At 50.5% G+C, this 16,872-nt stretch overlaps 2 protein-coding genes across 4 annotated transcripts in view; both read left to right on the forward strand.

Moving 5' to 3' along the window:
• PIGP (phosphatidylinositol glycan anchor biosynthesis class P) overlaps positions 1–8,733 on the forward strand; it is a 66,839-nt gene extending 58,106 nt beyond the window's left edge. For all 3 annotated transcript variants that reach the window (XM_085621280.1, XM_085621279.1, XM_085621281.1), the window contains exon 5: positions 8,405–8,733. In XM_085621280.1, coding sequence (XP_085477406.1) covers positions 8,405–8,520 — 116 coding nt within the window. In that variant the 3' untranslated portion in view covers positions 8,521–8,733. The remainder of the gene's footprint in view (positions 1–8,404) is intronic.
• Positions 8,734–10,591: 1,858 nt separating this feature from the next.
• Positions 10,592–15,383, forward strand: LOC146801788 (uncharacterized). The gene is made up of 3 exons (XM_085623715.1): positions 10,592–10,819; positions 11,854–12,088; positions 14,296–15,383. The coding sequence occupies exons 1-3, from the start codon at positions 10,592–10,594 to the stop codon at positions 14,958–14,960; spliced, it is 1,128 nt and encodes a 375-aa protein (XP_085479841.1). The 3' UTR covers positions 14,961–15,383.
• The last annotated feature ends 1,489 nt before the right edge of the window (positions 15,384–16,872 follow it).

Genomic DNA, 16,872 nt, shown 5'->3' on the forward strand with positions numbered 1-16,872 from the left:
CCAAAAGTGGGATCAACAGATCACGGTATTCTTTATAAAATTCGCCCAGAAGGCCATCCAGCCCCGGTGCTTTATTGTTGGGTAGGGAGTTAATGGCTTCTATTATTTCATCTCGGGTGATATGATGACAAACGTATTCTCGGTGAGTGTCTGTTAACCATGCCAGCGCCACGTCATCTAGATAATCCCGAATTTCTGAAGTGGAAGATTTTGCCTGAGCAGTGTACAGTTTAGTGTAGAATTTGGTGAAGCATTCTAATATGGCTGGAGTGTCGTATCCTGTTTTACGCTGCTCGTCCTGGATCTGTGTAATGTACGTTGGAGTGTAAGTGGGCCTAATTTTGTATGACGACGCTCTGCCAGGTCTCCCTCCCTCCCCATAGTTCCTAGCAGTGTATTTGCGCGAGATGTATTTTATCTCGTCATCTGCAAATTCATTGTATTTATCAATCTGTGTTCTGATGTTGGCCAATAGTATTTTATTGTGTGTGTCTTCAAATTTGCGTTCCAGTCTGGCAATTTCAGCTTCTGTTCTTTCCAATTGTCCCTGTATATCCTTTAGTATACCTGCGTGTTTACTAATACAGTGTCCCCTTATGGTGACTTTGAAAGCCTCCCAAAGTGTCCTTGTGCTCTGTACTGATCCTGAGTTATGTTCGAAAAAGTCTATGATAGCTTGGCGTAGCTCTTCCCTAAATACCTGGTCATGTAGTGCCGTTTGCCTCAATCTCCACGTGAATTGCCTTGGATGTGTGTCGGGATTTGTAGTGTGATACGAACCAGGCATGGTCCGAAAGCGTTTTAGGTAAGTGTCCCATTCCTCCATCCCGTCCCTTAATACTTTGGGTGAGTGTTTACCATATCTGTCAACCCCAGTTGACCTATTTAGTGTGGGGTCTAGGCAGGTGTTAAAGTCTCCACCCCAGAGAATAGTGCCGGGTTGGAGGTTGGGTAATTGCGTCAAGATTTGTGCATAGAAGGATGGGTCATCTTTATTCGGACCATATACATTTACAATTGTTAGCACAGTGCCCCCACAGCAGCCTTGCACTATAACATAGCGCCCTTGGTCATCTTTCACAGATGTAATGAGCGTGAAAGGTGTATTTCGTTTTACCCAGAGCAGGACCCCCCCTCGCATAGGAGGAATAGGACGATGTCAATCTGTATGTAGCCCACTTGGCCACTATTTGTTTCTCTCTTAGTTCCGTCAGGTGTGTCTTTTGTAAGCAGGCTACATCTATTTTGTGCCTGTCCAGGTGTGCTATTACCTTGCGTATTTTCCGTGGGTTGTGTAGTCCCCTAACATTCCACGTTAGGAGCGTCAGTGGTCTGTGCTAATTTAAGGTATCAGCCATCTGCCGATTCTCCGCCATCAATCCGGTGCATGTGTCAATGATAGTTGAAAGTGTCTCCTATGTGCCTGTCCACTACATTGCCACTGGTCAGAGTTTTCTGTTTACCCGCCTTCCCCACCCACTCCACCTTCCCCTTCCTAGTGGAGGCATTCCCAACATTAACAAATAACATTTCCCAAAGTGAAGAATTTAAAAAGAAAAACAATATAACAGTTTGTGTGGTACACACGTAGGGGTCAGAGTTGCCCACTAGTTGCTTGTGGCTTAGACCACATGGGTAAACACCCTGAACATGCACATTACTAATTCCAACACTTTACAACAGTTCTAAGCAAGGCTGTGAGAGAGCCCTCTCCAGCGGAGGCCAATGAGCCCATCCTGTATCAAATCAATAAAAGGTATGGCAACACAAAAGAGCATTAACTATAAATGTTGAGAGTCAACTTATCTGGTCCAGCAATAGGTAGGCCTCCCATATTCTAGCATCGTTCGACCGGCGTCTGATGGGAGGGGTCCCACACAGCGTGCAGTCAATTCACTGTCTTATCAAACATGTGACCATTAAATAGTGTTCACTCCACATCAGACGTGGTAGACTGTTCTCCCCTTGGCGACCTTCTCCGTGCTCCCAACTGACCCCTCTGTTGTTTGAACTTCATTACTTCTGATGGTTCAGCGAAGATCCGTGTCTTGCCATCAACTGTGAGTTTGTGTCTGGCCGGGTATAACATGGAATATGGGACATTCAAGGTTCTCAGTTTCTGTTTTGCTGCTGTGAATGTTTTCCGCGCTTCCTGCACCGATGACGTGAAGTCTGGATAGATGGATATGTCCATACCTTCATGCGATAACTTGCCGAGTTCTCTGGCCTTTCAGAGCGCCGCATCCCTATCTCTGTAATTTAGGAGTTTGGCGATAATCGGTCTCGGTCTGGATCCAGCAGGTGGTTTTGGTGCCAACAATCTGTGGGCTCTCTCCACAATAAAGACATCTGAAAATGTTTCACGTCCCAGCATGGAGATGAGCAACTGCTCCACGTAATGTTCCATTGGGCCCATGTTTGTCCCGTGTTTGTCGTCTCTGAGACTCCCATTAAGCGGACGTTGCTTCTGCAGGACCAAGCTTCCAAGTCTTCTGACATTGCCGTCATGGCCGCCAATTGCTTTTCCATCCTCGTCTGTTTCGCGTCCATCTGTACCTGACCGTCTTCAGCCTCAGATATTCTACGCTCCGCCATGTCCAGTCTTTCTGTGTGTTTATCAATCCGCTCTGACATCCTATCAACTCTATATGTCAAGGAGTCAATCTTCCCATCAATATTCGACCATGCGGTTTGAATTGTGGTAAACATGGTTTGTATGTCGTCATTCGTTACCCCGCCTGCGGCTTCCGCCGTCGATTGCGCCGTCAGTTGTTCGTCAGTGCTTTGATCCTGATGTTTCTTTGTTTGTTCGAAGGTGATTTTTGGTTGGGTGCAGTCCGTTTTACCCATTATGCAGTTAGGAGGTTATCCAGTCCACGCGTATGTTGGCTACAGCGTCTCCAGAGCAGTGGCGCCTTAAGTTGGAACCCTCGATCTGGTCTGTGGCGCAAAGTTCAACTATGCCTTAAGGAACGTGCAGATCCTAATCGCATATGTCAGTCTGAATGCTATTTCGGAAACTATCTTCGGTCCCTGGTGTGGGTACGGGAATCACAAGCTTCAAGGGGACGTTGACGGGGATTCACTGGTCCCTGCTCATCTGCTTACTTTCCTGAGGTGCCAGGGACTGTGACTAGGGTGGCAAATGCGATCTCGCTTCCTAGTCTTGTGCCTATTGACCGCTGCAGGTGTGTGCTGCAGCTCAACCCAGTTGTTGATCTTCTACTAGCTTTGTTTGCGCATTCCTGGCCTCTTACTTGTTCCACCCCATATAGTCAGGCACTCAACAGACAGGATTCGGGGGGGGGGATGTCCTACACGTTCCTCAGCACTGGTGTGGGGGGCGAGGTTAATTCAAATCTGCCCACCAGTTAATGCAATTGTCTGTATTATTGTGTAATCTTGTGGCTGTGGTATATCTCTCGCCCAGAGGTCCTGCGTTCCTGTAGGGCCTGTGTGCACTCTCATATAGCCTGTTTCTTTAGCCAAGCTGCTGCTCTGTAGTGGCAGTGCCCCAAAACGAAGTTTGCATTGAAGTCGGGCCTGTGCTCTTGCTTCTGCGACCCTCTATGTGTCCTCGGCAGAGCCGCCCACTGGGTCCCAACCGCGTCCGCGGATATCTGCGGGGCAGCTGCCGGTGCGCTTTCCCGGTGTCTTGGGGAGGTCAGTATACCTCTTTTCTGCCCGTGAGGGCGTGCAGGGTCAGCAGACTCGGCCCCAGGGTACGGGCCCGAGCCGAACGGGGTATGGTGTTACTCACAGGTCTCCGGCACTCCTCGGGCCTCTGCAGATGTCCCGCCACTCTCCACACTCAATGTGGGTGGGTTCGGGCCTCAGCGTTCATGTCCGCTAACTTTTCTGCCACTCGCGTTCATGGAGACACGGATGCGGCTGGTCTCGCTTTCTCCCTCAGCCGCGCTGCGTGCCGTACGTCTCAGCGTGTCTTTCTGCTGCGGCCCGCGGCTTCACTTTCGTTTTCTCTGCGAAGGCCTCAAGGTGCTTGTTCACCGTTCGGGGCTCGCCGATGCCTTCGGGAGTCAGAAACAGCTCCACAGTGGTACCGCTCTTGTCGCCTCTTGGCCTCCACTGGTTTCAGGCGCTTGGACCAGTGTTGGAAGGATTTAGCTGAAGGATAGTCGGGCGTGTGCGAGGAGCTCACTTAACAAGCGGCCATCTCGCTTCAAGGCTAGCTCCGCCCCCCGGTGTTAAAAAATAGTTGGAGTCCACAACAGGTAACACACAAAAAGCTTAGTGAACACCATTCCCTCCCCAACACCACTCCTACATACTCAGTAACCCCCGAAAGGTGCGCTAGTTGCCCCACATCTTTTCCCACTTCCTGGGGCAGCCCCGGCTTTGATAGACCATTTGCTCTGCCCAGTGACACCAGTCCAAATCTAACTCCCAGCCCCTGCACTGTTGCGCTTAGCCACCCCCACTGTGACCACCAGCTACAACTTCTGATATTTTGGTCAAGACGCCTCCTCTGTTGTAGTCAAGAGGAGCTACTTCGCATCCACGGGAACCACCAGGCCATGCACCTGAGCCATTCTCCGCGCCACCTACTCCCTATAGTGTTGTATTAGGCATCCCCAAAGGGTGTGGAAAAATGTTCCTTTCTGTCCACAACCACGCCCAGTCCGCCCTTCCTATCTTCTGAAAAAGCACTCTACAGTAGTATGATCTATGCTGGATTCTCAGCTACACTAACCTAAAACGAGTATGAATTGCTTCCTCTCGTGGGATTTATAGGGTCTCTGCCAAATCATCACTGTCTAAGGCTCCAAGGTCACTTTCCAAGGCCCCTTCCAGCGCCACCATCGGGTTAGGGGAGTTATTAACAAGTTTTTTGTACATAATAGAAATAGCCTTATCCGTCAGGGGTCCTTTAGGAGGTGATCGTCTAACAGCCCCGCCTCCGGCAGTTGTTCTCTTTCCCCTATGTGTCTCCTAAGGGCATGTTCAAGCTGTAGGTACCTATGACGCTCAGTCTCTGCCATTTCATACTCTTGGTGCAGGACCTTGAATGTCACCAGTGCCTGGCCCTTCGGGACATCTCCCAGACGCTCTATGCCAATCAAAGCCCACTTCAAAAAACCTTTCATGTCACCCTCTTTTCCTGTCACTGTCCTAGAGTGGGGTTTGATTAGTGAGCTTTCTCACCCGTATCATAGTTAGTTGGTAGCTTCTCGCCGCACTCTCCCCACCGCCTGCGAATGAATCCGTAAATCCCGCTCTTATTTCTGCCTGTAGAGAACTGCTGAGTGGCCCCTGACCTATAGCCTCTCTGTCAACCCGGTATGCCGTTTTTTCACGATCAGCAAACATCTAGTCGTTGACTGCCACCAGTTACGTGACGCGTTAGTACTTAAGTATGTTTGGGACTACCAATGCTCCAACATATATCCATCCCCCTTTAGAGCTTACACAGCGTCCCTACAGAGTCTGTCCATCTACTGGAACAGATTCCTATGCAGAAATTCATTAGGGTCGCGAGTAACGTGCTCAAAATCTCTCCACAAATGAAATTTCAACTGGCTCTAATGCAAACTCATTTTTACTTAATTGGAGACAGGATGCATTCTTTATTGTTATGATTGGTAGTAGGGCATCTTGGTGGACCAAACCAAACGGATCCTAACCTGAAACAGAATTTTGCTTAAGGAGCTTTTGAAATAAATTCAGTCCGCTTTTTGTCTACCTGCAATAATAAAAGCATCCTGTAAGCGCCATCTTTTTTGGCACTCATGGAGGCATGATGACCATTTTCTGCGTCGTTGGATGGAATGTCAGTCCCCTTACGTTCTTTATATTTGTTATCAGAATTGGCGCATCCAGGCTATTCCCACCACTGCATCCAGTGATAACAGCTTTACAGGTAAAAGATAATTTGCTAGCACATATGTACTACTACAGTGCATTTCATCATAATGCTCTTTAAACGTGGCATTATTTGTTTCACACTCATTCAATACTGGGTCTCCTTTCAATGAAATGTATTATCACTCACTATTCTACTAAGAAGCCAATGAACATCCTGGTCTCCCCAGTCCTCCATTTTTGTTCACAGCTATCTTATTATTTAGATACGTGATGTCTATGGCACTTTTTCGGTTGCAGCTGATGTTAGCTAGTGGGGATTTATCATGGTTCCTATTTTGTCTGCTTGCATTTGGTCTGGTTTACCATCTTATCCATGTCTAACCATAATACTTTAAGAGACACTGATTCTTTAGTGATACATTCCTCTGGTGCATTCCTTGAGGGTAACCCCACATTATTTTATACAAGGCCAGGTTAGCTGCATTGAGTTTCTGTTCAAATTAGTTTTTATTGGCAGTTTTAGAAAACAGTGCACGTAAGCTAGCAAGAACGAATCTCAATGGAATACACCCTCCTAAACTCCTCCCTCCTCCCAATACAGCACCAGCCTTTAAGTACAAACCCCTATTTATCTATATTGATTTGGGACATAAGAAACTAAAAGCAAGTAAACAGTTGATGGCTTACCACCCGAGACAGAGATGCATTTTGTTGGTTCTAGTAGGCGCTAAACGTCAGTCATTTCCACAAATGTGGATATCAGCCACTGGGTATATACTCAGAGTTATGAGGAAAGTCTATTAGGGTAGCTTCTCATCTGACTGAGTGCCTACAGATACGGTTCCCAGTTGAGTATCAAAGTAGGACTGAGCGCATTGTTATCCAAGTGGGGAGATGCGCAGGCTCCGCTTTAACATATTTGATTAAATCATAGGTCCAGCTCCCCATGTTGGATGAGGTGGAAGCTCTCCAGTTCATGGCTATTTGTTACTTGGCAAAGGCTAGGTCTATACACTTGGCTGCAGACCTGCCCGATTTAGATCTCGACACACGGCCCAGGAGAAAGATGTTAGGTTGACACTGGTCTTGTCTTCCAGTGCATTTTAATAGTTGAGCTGTAAGATCCTCTCACCAAAGCTTTATAATCTTTCAGAACCAGAAAAATGCCCAAATGTGGCCCCTGCCTGGTTGCATCGTGGACAGATAAGATGCTCAGGTGTAAGGTATGTTCTATAAAGGTAGTTGGATTGGGTATGTTTAAGCTGCGCATTTATCGAGACATCCTCTACATACTTTAAGGCCCGGTTAAATTGTGCGTCTGAAACGGAGCCACCCAGATCATTGGCTCATTTAGTTCTCAGACAGCAAAGTTTTGAGTCTGGTGGCTATGATAGCCAGACTAGCTGAATTGTTGTCAAAGCACTCTGCTATACTTGTGGCAATGTGGCTCATAAAGACATCCATTAAGGATTCTAGCTTAAAGCACAAATGTGAGTAAATGTGACATGCTTCCCAGAACACATTCTGACTGTTGTTTTGATCACAGTATTGAAAAGCCAGGACTAAAAAAAACCTCTTGCTTACCACAGTGTCATTTGCGCCATCCATTGACTAGCTTACTTAATCTATTATGTGCAGTATCTTGATGGGTACTCTAGTAGGTAGTTGGGTGGCTGCACTCGTGAGACCATTTGGCAGGTTTAGGGCAAGATGAAAGATGCCAGACTAAATATTGATGACTGATGAGGTTTAAAGCTTTCCTACCAATTCCACTGGATGCCCCTCTCATGTTTCTGAATCTGCCTACTCATAATGTTATCCTTGTCGGGGTAGATTAGTAGCCATGCATTCCTAGGGCAGGGAGGCCTACTAGGTTGGAGACAAGACCCAAGGAACCAAGAGATGATTGAAGAGCTTTGCGTGCTCCTGCAACGGTGGTAAAAATGTGTCTATAAAGTCTTCCATTGTATCTTATTTTATAGCATGTGCTCTAAAGATTAAAATACGTATATTGTTTTCTTAATCTGACTTGTAGATCTTCAGCCTTCTCCATAATTTGTTTGAGCACAGTCTCTGGATTGTTCTTTGAGTTTGGAGGGCTTTCTCACTCCATTTTCCACTTTTCCTATGAAATTTCCAACTGCTCGTATTCTACCAGACTGGTCACACGTGTTTAGGTAGGGCATCTGTGTCCTAGTTGTGGAATAATAAATGGAGATGGTTTCTATGAAGATTTATTTTATCCTTCATAGCCTATCGTACTGGCAGAATTTCTGAGTAAGTACATTCTATTCCCAATGATAAAGATTCAGAATTCTGTGAATAAAGAATGGTATTTTACTCCGAGGAGTCTTATTTTGTGCCTTAAATTGAGTTTAGAGTTGCAGATTCATTTAAAAATCAGACCCAGTGTACCTAAAGCATTAAAAATTAGTACAATGCTATTTTTGAATTTTAAATGTGCTCCTCTGTCATTTAACAAAATAAACAAAAGAAGCAGCAATGCTTCTTAGCTGTGCACTGTGCAAGTTCAAATAGTGGATTTAATAAGTAACATGACTTTGTCTCGTTTGTTCTTTAGACAACTATGCTAAGAATCAGGGGAGCAAGCCGTATCAAGAAGATGCGATCCCTGCATTGAAGGATATTCCAATCAGCGAAGTGAACCGAATGTTTTTCCTTTCTACAAAAAGTTGACACAAGGAAGAACTACAAATAAAACCTTTAAAAGGAAACCAATCTAAAATTTGAAAAAAATCCTCTACGGCATTCCATCCACTTTGAGGGGTATCTGGATTGTGTTCCTGAAAGAAGTGCATTTTCCAGCATTTTTTAGCTTAACAAACACTATGCTTATGATTTAATTTGTGTTCTTGAGAAAAAATAAACAAGTATGAGATTAATACGAGGCAATAACATTTAACCAAATGATTTCAGACAACCTGTCAGAGGTCAGTATAAGAACGATTAGAGCAGAAAGTGATGTCCTTGCCTTCAGAATAGCCCAGCGTGGGATGCAGAATTTAGGAAATGACTTTAAACTGGTTTGTAGTATGCAGGAAATATATTAATACACTGTGCCAATAGCTATAATTTTTTACTGTAAAGTTATACACCATGCGTGCAACACAAATACTTTGAAAGATCAAACTAAATATATATTTATGAAATGCCGGGCCCCGGGGGAAGCAGAGTCGCAGACTAGTCTTCCCCCGGGGTCATTCGCGCAGGGGAGGACCAGGTAGGGTCAAGGGGTGGAGTTAGGGGGTGGGTATAAGAGCGCAGGGGAGGAAGGCGACTTCCTCTTCCTGCGCTCGGCACCATCGGGAGGGTTTAGCAAAGGAGGGGTAGAGTGCTGGGTCGTAGTGTAGGGCTAGGGCCTGGTCCGGTGATCGTCGTGTCCGGCGGTTTGGAGTGGCGTCGGGTCGGTGCGGACGGGAATTGCGGAGCGAGCGGCACACGGAGGAAGAGGCGGATGGAGATCTCTGAGGAGGTGAGGCGGGCTTTGCTGGTCTTGGGGCGTGCCGGGCGGGAGGATCTCCTCCGGCCTGGTGTGCTAGGGGAGGCGTGGGTGGGCTTCGAGCGGGGCCCCGCGGGCGGCGGCGGGGTGGCGGCGGCGGTAATGGCATGTCAGGAGGAGCCGCTGCCACCACCACCACCGTCTCAGTCAGGACTGCGCGGGAGGGGGCGGGGCACTCAGCGCCCGTGGCAGGTGCGCGTAGGCCGGCGTAGGAGCCTGCCTCCGCGTTTGAATTTCCCCCCGCTGGAATTTCATGCCCTCGGGGCTGAAGGGGGTGTGTCTGCTGCTCCGGCCGCGGAGGAGCTGCTATCGGGGGCATTTTTGGAAGTCGGTCAGGCTGGTTTGGTGGAAGGGGCGGCAGCCATGGGGGCTATGGGGCCCGGGGATACTCTGCTGGTTGCTGGGGAGGGCGGGGAGGCGGAGGCGGTGGCGGTTTTGGGAGGGGGAGGTTTGGTGGCTCCCGGGGGCGTAGAGTGCGCGGTGGGTGGCGCGGGGGGGCAGGGGGGGTCGCGGGGGCGGCGGATGATGGGCCTCTTGATCTGTCTCGGGGGTCTAGGGCCTCTACCCCATGTTTGGCAGGGACTGGCGCGGGGGGCCAGGGAGGGGGGGTTGTCTCGGGACCGTCCGGAGGTGTTTTAACTCAGGTGGCGCCCACACAGTCTGGTTTTGGGCCGCCTGGAGGGGGGGTTTCTGGGCTCCCGCCCCACCCCCTCCGCTCCCGGGTTGGGGCGCTGGGACGTGGGAGGACAGGCTCCAGGAGCAGCGCATTTTGGCGCAAGTCGCCGCAGCGAGGCGGGCGGACCAGAGCATGGGGAGGGTGGGGGCGGTGTGGGAAGGGGGAGTCGAGGGGCCCCCGACGCCCACGTCCGAGGAAGAGAGGTTGGCGGAGCAAGAGGAGTTGATGAGAGCGGAGAGGGTGAGGTCGCGGGTGGGGGGGAGTGTCAGGGGGTCACGGGGGCAGGCAGGGACGGCCGGGACGGCTTTGAGGCCCGATGGTGCCGGGGCCCACTCAGGTTCGAGCGGCCTGAGGGGTAGGGGGGATCCAAGCCGGCGGCTGTCGGCAGAGTCCGGGGGAGTACAGCGGGGCGCAAGACGGCCCCATGTCGCCGTCACGAAGCAGTAGGGCGGTCCGCGGCGGCCATCCCTCCGGCGCGGGAGCGGGCTACGGAGGCGAGGGTGACAGGGTCACTGGTGTCTGGCACTGTGAGTGGCAAGGGTGTGAAGAGAGCGGTGAGAGAGGTGTTGTGGATGCCGGAAGGTGTGGAGGCAGAGGTGGAGTTGGATTATGGTGAGGAGAGTGAGGAGCTTGAGGACGGGGAGGTGAGGGATGACTGTGCCCTGACGGGCGCGGGCAAGGACAACAGAGAGGTTGGTGTGTTACAGGTGCCCCAGAGACCGGCGGACAAAGAGACGGCAGTGACACGACGGGCGGCCCCTTCGGAGGACGGCCCATCGAGCGACATCCGACATTGGCAGGTGAGCAGGCTTGGTGGTCTGTGTGGGATGGTGGCCCAAAAGGTGGGAGGAAGAAGGCTTGTAGGTCGATTGGGGTGGGAGAGGGTTCAGTGAGGGAAGTTGGGGAGGCTCCGAAGGGCGGGCTCGCGAAAGGGGACAAATCGGTCGAGGGCAAGGCGGTGACTTCAGCGGGGGTGCAGACGGAGAAGGATGACGGGCCTGGGGACAAGGGGGACAAGTCAGGGGTTAAGCTCCCGAAAAAGCTGCCCTACATGGGTTTGGCTATGTCCTTGGGGTCGCATCTGTCCGAGAAGATTAGGGGTAAGATCTGGAAACACAAATACGTGGACGTGTTTAAATTGTTGCATAGGGAGGTGCAGGCCAAGGAGGGCTCAAAGGAGGAGGAGTGGGAGCTGACTAGGCGGCCGAGGGTACCCGTGACCATGGACAATTGGACCTCGGCATTTCTTATTTATGCAAGCATATATTGCGAGAAACATCCCGACAGGGCGATCGCATTATGGAAGTATATGGACATAATTAGGAAGGCTCAAATGCAGTTTGAGGGTTTCGCCTGGCTGAGTTATGATGAGGAGTTCAGGGCGCGGGTTAGCGCGAACCCCGAGAAGCATTGGGGTGAGGTGGACCAGGAATTATGGATGCCATGGATGGCGTCAACGCATTCCTCAGCATTGACGCACACGGCTAGTGGTTTGCCAGTAACGTACCGGTCTTTTCAGTCGCGTCCCGCCCACAGTGGGGCGGGAGGGAACGCAACAAGTACAGGGGGCGCAGGACAGGCCAGCAAGCCCGGCACTTACAATACTGGGGCCTGTTGGAGCTACAATCGGGGATATTGTTCCAGGTATCCGTGCAAGTTCAAGCACGAGTGTTCTAAGTGTGGGGGGAAGCACCCCCTTACGCAATGTTTTACGCTCACCACTCCTTCCGAACAATGGAGGAATTCCAAGGGTAGGGGACAAGCTGGACAGAAGGGCTCCTACACCGGTTAAGGTGGAGGCGATGGCCCCGTGGCTCTCCCTTTACCCGGACAGGGTGGCCGCCTTGAAGATTCAGTGGGGCTTTACGGAAGGTTTTCGGGTCGGTTATCAAGGTCCCAGATCACGGAGATGGGCCGACAATCTCAGATCAGCGAAGGAATTGCCGGGGTGGTGGCGGCCAAACTCTTGAAGGAGGTGGAGGAAGGGAGGATTGTGGGCCCCTTTTATGCCTGGACGATGGAGGATTTGATTATTTCTCCGTTGGGGGTGGTGCCGAAAAAGGTGGAGGGTGAGTTTCGCATGATTCATCACCTTTCATGGCCAGAGGGACAGTCTGTGAACGATTTCATCGCGGAGGAGGATGTACGGGTGCTTTATGCGTCGGTGGATGATGCGATCTGCCTTGTGCGGGTGTGTGGGCCGGAGGCGGAATTGGCGAAATGTGATGTGAAGTCGGCTTTCCGCCTGCTGCCTATACACCCTGCGGATTTTGCGCTCCTCGGAATGCAGTTCGGGAGGGCCATCTTCGTGGACAAAGTCCTGCCCATGGGGTGTGCGATTTCATGCGCATTGTTCGAAATGTTTAGCACTTTCCTGCAGTGGGCATTTACGCAGCTGAGTGGTCATCGGGATGTCACGCACTATCTGGACGATTTCCTGTTCCTCGGGAGGGCGCGTTCGGGGGACTGTGGCAGGGCTCTGACGGGTTTCCAGGAGTTGGCGAGGCAATTTGGGGTCCCTTTGGCACCTGAAAAGACGAGTGGGCCGTGTTGCGTTTTGACATTCTTGGGCATTGAGCTGGATTCCATTCAGTGGACAGCGAGGCTCCCGGCCACAAAGGTGGTGGAAATTCAGGAGTGTCTCCAATGGGCGATTGGTGAGAAGAGGATCGCGTTGAGGGCGGTGCAGCGGCTGTTGGGGTTCTTGAACTTTGCGTGCAGGGTGGTCAGGGCGGGACGGACGTTCTGCAGGCGGCTCGGCATGGCCATGTCGGAGGCAGTGCTTCCACACCACAGGGTCAGGATCTCCATGGGAGTGAGGGCGGATCTGCGGACATGGCTGTTGTTCTTGATGGATTTCAATGGGGTGTCTTTGGACTTTGCGGAGGAAAGAACGGTTTGGCAAATCCAAATTTACTCTGATGCGGCTGGGGCGGCTGGTTTTGGCATTTTCTGGGATGGGAGATGGTGCGCAGAGACCTGGCCGGATCACTGGATGAAGCAGGGGAGGAGCATTGCGTTTTTGGAATTCTTTCCTTTGTTGGTGGCTCTTGAAGTGTGGGGTCCCGAGTTTCAGAACAGGGCGGTGTTGTTCCATGTGGACAACATGACGGTGGTCGAGTTGGTCAACCGACAGAAGGCAAGGGACCTGAGGGTGTTGCGTTTGTTGAGAAGTTTCATGCTGACGTGTTTGCGTCTGAATGTGATTTTTCGAGCCAAGCATGTTCCGGGGGCGAATAATGACATTGCGGATGCTTTGTCTCGTTCGCAGTGGCAGCGATTCCGGCGATTGGCACCTGGAGCGGATCTGTGCAAGACGGGGCTGCCGGATGGCATTTGGGCCCTGGGGGAGTGAGGGTGGTAGGACTAGTGGAGAATTATGTTGCTGCTACCACCAGGCGGACCTACAGACTGGCGTGGGCGGAGTTTGGAGCTTTTATAGGCTGGAGCAGGGATTCTGCCTCTGGGGAACAGGCGACAGTGGAGCGAGGAGTGTTACAGTTTGTATTGCACTGCATGGACAAGGGGTTGTCGGCTGCAACCATTTCAGGGAAGTTGGCAGGAGTGTCATTTTATTGTTGTTTGTTTTTTGGCTTTGACCCTACAAAGAGTGTAATTGTGAGTAGGGTGCTATGGGGTTGGAGCAGGGAGAGAGCGGGGGGGACTGTTCCGAGGGAGGCCATAACGTTTGAGGTGTTAGTCCGGTTGGTTGCGGCGTTACCGCTCTGTTGTTATGAGGAGTTTGAGGTTCGGATCTTTCGCTTGTGTATGATTTGGATGTTTTTTGGGGCGTTTCGGGTGTCGGAATTGTTGGGCACGTGTGCGGGGGAGGGGCGGAGGTATGAGGAGATCAGATTGGATGCAGGGCGACTGGGCATTTGGCTGGGGCGGTCCAAGACAGATCAGTTGGGACGGGGCAAGTGGGTGTAGTTGAATGAGAATGGTGGTGGGAGTGTATGCCCGGTGGCTGAATGGAGGTCATTTGTACTGGCTACACAGGTAGGGGAAGGGGAGATTTTCTGTCACAGGTCAGGGGCACGGGTGACGGCGGGGCAGTTGTTGGCAGTGCTGCGCATGGCATTGGTGCGTTTGGGTTTGGAGCCGGCGGGGTTTGGAACTCACTCGTTTCGGACTGGGGCAGCGACGGCGGCGGCCCGGCTGGGGTGGTCCTGGGATAGGATTCGGCAGATTGGGAGATGGAGGTCGCAGTGCTGTGAGCGGTATGTGAGGAAGTGATAGGGCTGGTTGCGGAGAGATGGAGACTGTGGGGGATGAGGGGGATGGGGATGGCTTCTTTTCTGTGTGTATCTAACAGATCCCTTAGGTTGCGTGGGAGGACCTGGGGCCAAGACGGTCACATGGATTGTGGGGCATTCCTTTGTGCACTGGGCGTCGAAATATGCGGAGCAACAGGTGTACGGCCGTAACCTGGGACTCAAAGGACAACATCACGAGGTGCATTGGTGGGGAAAAGGGGGAATGCGATGGGGGGCACTACTGCCCTGGCTCGCGAAGATGGTCCCACAGAAGGGTTGCCCGGATCTGTTGATCGTCCATTTGGGGGAGAATGATTTGGTTCGGCTGTCGGGTTTGGCGCTCTTACAGCTGATGCAAAGAGACTTGGAGGTACTGAAGCACAGGCTGGCAGGGACTTGCATTGCCTGGACTGAATTTGTTCCGAGGAGAATCTGGAGAGGCGCTGTTAAGCATGGGGCAATTGAAAAGGCGAGACGGAAACTTAACAGAGCGATGCGCATTTTTTGTGGGGAACAAGACATTAAGGTGATCAGTCACCCGGGACTGCGACTGGAGGAACCTCTATTTTTTAGGGATGACGGGGTGCATCTTTCCAGAATGGGGAACGCGTACTACATGATGGAAATGAGAGATGTGGTCAGCAAGCTCTGGAATGAGGCAATCTGGTGTCGCAGGGATGTGTGAGCGGGGGGGAGGTGTCTGCGTGGTCCTGGCCTAGGGGGTGGGGCAGGTATCCGCCCTAGAGGGGGCTACCTGGTTGGCGGTACTTTGGAGGGGTGGGGGGAGTAATTAGCGGGCACACCCATCCCTCGGGGGGGGAAGAGTGAACAAGGTGGGGGTAATGGAGGCATGAGTGAAATGGCCGATGAGAGCGGGGAGGATGCAAGGAGGTTTGTGGAATGGTGAGGAACGGAAGGGGCATGGAGTGGTGCAAAAGGGGAGTGTGGAGTGGGTGAAAGGAGTGAAGGATTATAGAGTGTTGTGGGGAAGTTGTTATTCAGGGAATGTTTGGTTATTGTTTATTGTTGTGCAGCCTGGTCCTAATAAATGGCCTTTTACGCTTAAGACACGGTGTGGTCTGTTTATTGCGCGATGCCGGGGGAAGCAGAGTCGCAGACTAGTCTTCCCCCGGGGTCATTCGCGCAGGGGAGGACCAGGTAAGGTCAAGGGGTGGAGTTAGGGGGTGGGTATAAGAGCGCAGGGGAGGAAGGCGACTTCCTCTTCCTGCGCTTGGCACCATCGGGACGGTTTAGCGAAGGCCACCCACCCACCCTGCAGTTGGGTTGGGGTTTAGGGTTGGCTAAAGCGTGCCAGTTTAGGACAGGCTGCGAGGGCTGGCGGTACTTTGGAGGGGTGGGGGGGAGTCATTAGCGGGCACACCCATCCCTCGGGGGGAAAAGAGTGAACGAGGTGGGGGTAATGGAGGCATGAGTGAAATGGCCGATGAGAGCGGGGAGGATGCAAGGAGGTTTGTGGAATGGTGAGGAACGGAAGGGGCATGGAGTGGTGCAAAAGGGGAGTGTGGAGTGGGTGAAAGGAGTGAAGGATTATAGAGTGTTGTGGGGAAGTTGTTATTCAGGGAATGTTTGGTTATTGTTTGTTGTGCAGCCTGGTCCTAATAAATGGCCTTTTACGCTTAAGACACGGTGTGGTCTGTTTATTGCGCGATGTGTGATCCTAGCAATTGAAATAATTCCCATTCAACACAGAATTGCTTTGCAAAGTTGCATTATTTCTTTTTAAACACATCCCATTTTCCTTTAAGGAAAACGGGCTGCATAAAAAGAAAGATTGCTTTATTAAAAAGCAATCACAGACATGGTGGTCTAATGAGCTCAGTAGGCCAACATCCCTGTGATGGTTGTGAATCCTAATTGGTCGCAAATTGGGACCTACCACATGAATGTGCATGAGGTAGGTCTATTTGCAACCCACTTGGAATCAATAATTAAACTCAAAAGAGTTTCATACATTAGGAATACCAATTTCCTAATTGCGATTCGGAGAGAATCGCAATTAGGAAATTGGTGTTTCTAATGTTTGTACATCTGGCCCTCAGAATATTATAATAAAATCATGTAGTTCCTTGCTGCATAAAGACAATTTTTGTTATCAATTTGACTGAGTTGGAACAATAAAATAGTTTTGAAAATAGGAAAAATATGAAAAAGAAGAAAGAAAATGTAAGAAAAATATATCTAAACATATTCCAAAGTAAGTAAACCAATAAAAGTAGAGGAGGGAAAAATGCGAAAAAAATAAGACTGGCATGCAGAAAGTAAGCAAAATGATCTATCAAAAATATATAAAAGAATACTACCAGCAATGTAAAAATGTAAGTAAAGAGATCATAAGCCAATTGAAATTGTCACAAGTAACTCTGCACTGCAAAACTCTAGAGCACAAACTAATGGCAATTCATAGGAACTTTGAAATTTATCACACAAAAAAGAAAAGTTGCATATTTCAAGGAAGCAAAAAATATTTAAGGATGTTAAAAAGAACCACGATTCAGTATGCAGTACTGGAACTTTTAGGAGACAGGTCTGCATGATGGGGAAGCAGAATGAAAACGTATTCCAACACTTTCCTGGAA

This window comes from Triturus cristatus, chromosome 8 (assembly GCF_964204655.1).
Source record: "Triturus cristatus chromosome 8, aTriCri1.1, whole genome shotgun sequence".
In the NCBI taxonomy this organism is placed as follows: domain Eukaryota; kingdom Metazoa; phylum Chordata; class Amphibia; order Caudata; family Salamandridae; genus Triturus; species Triturus cristatus.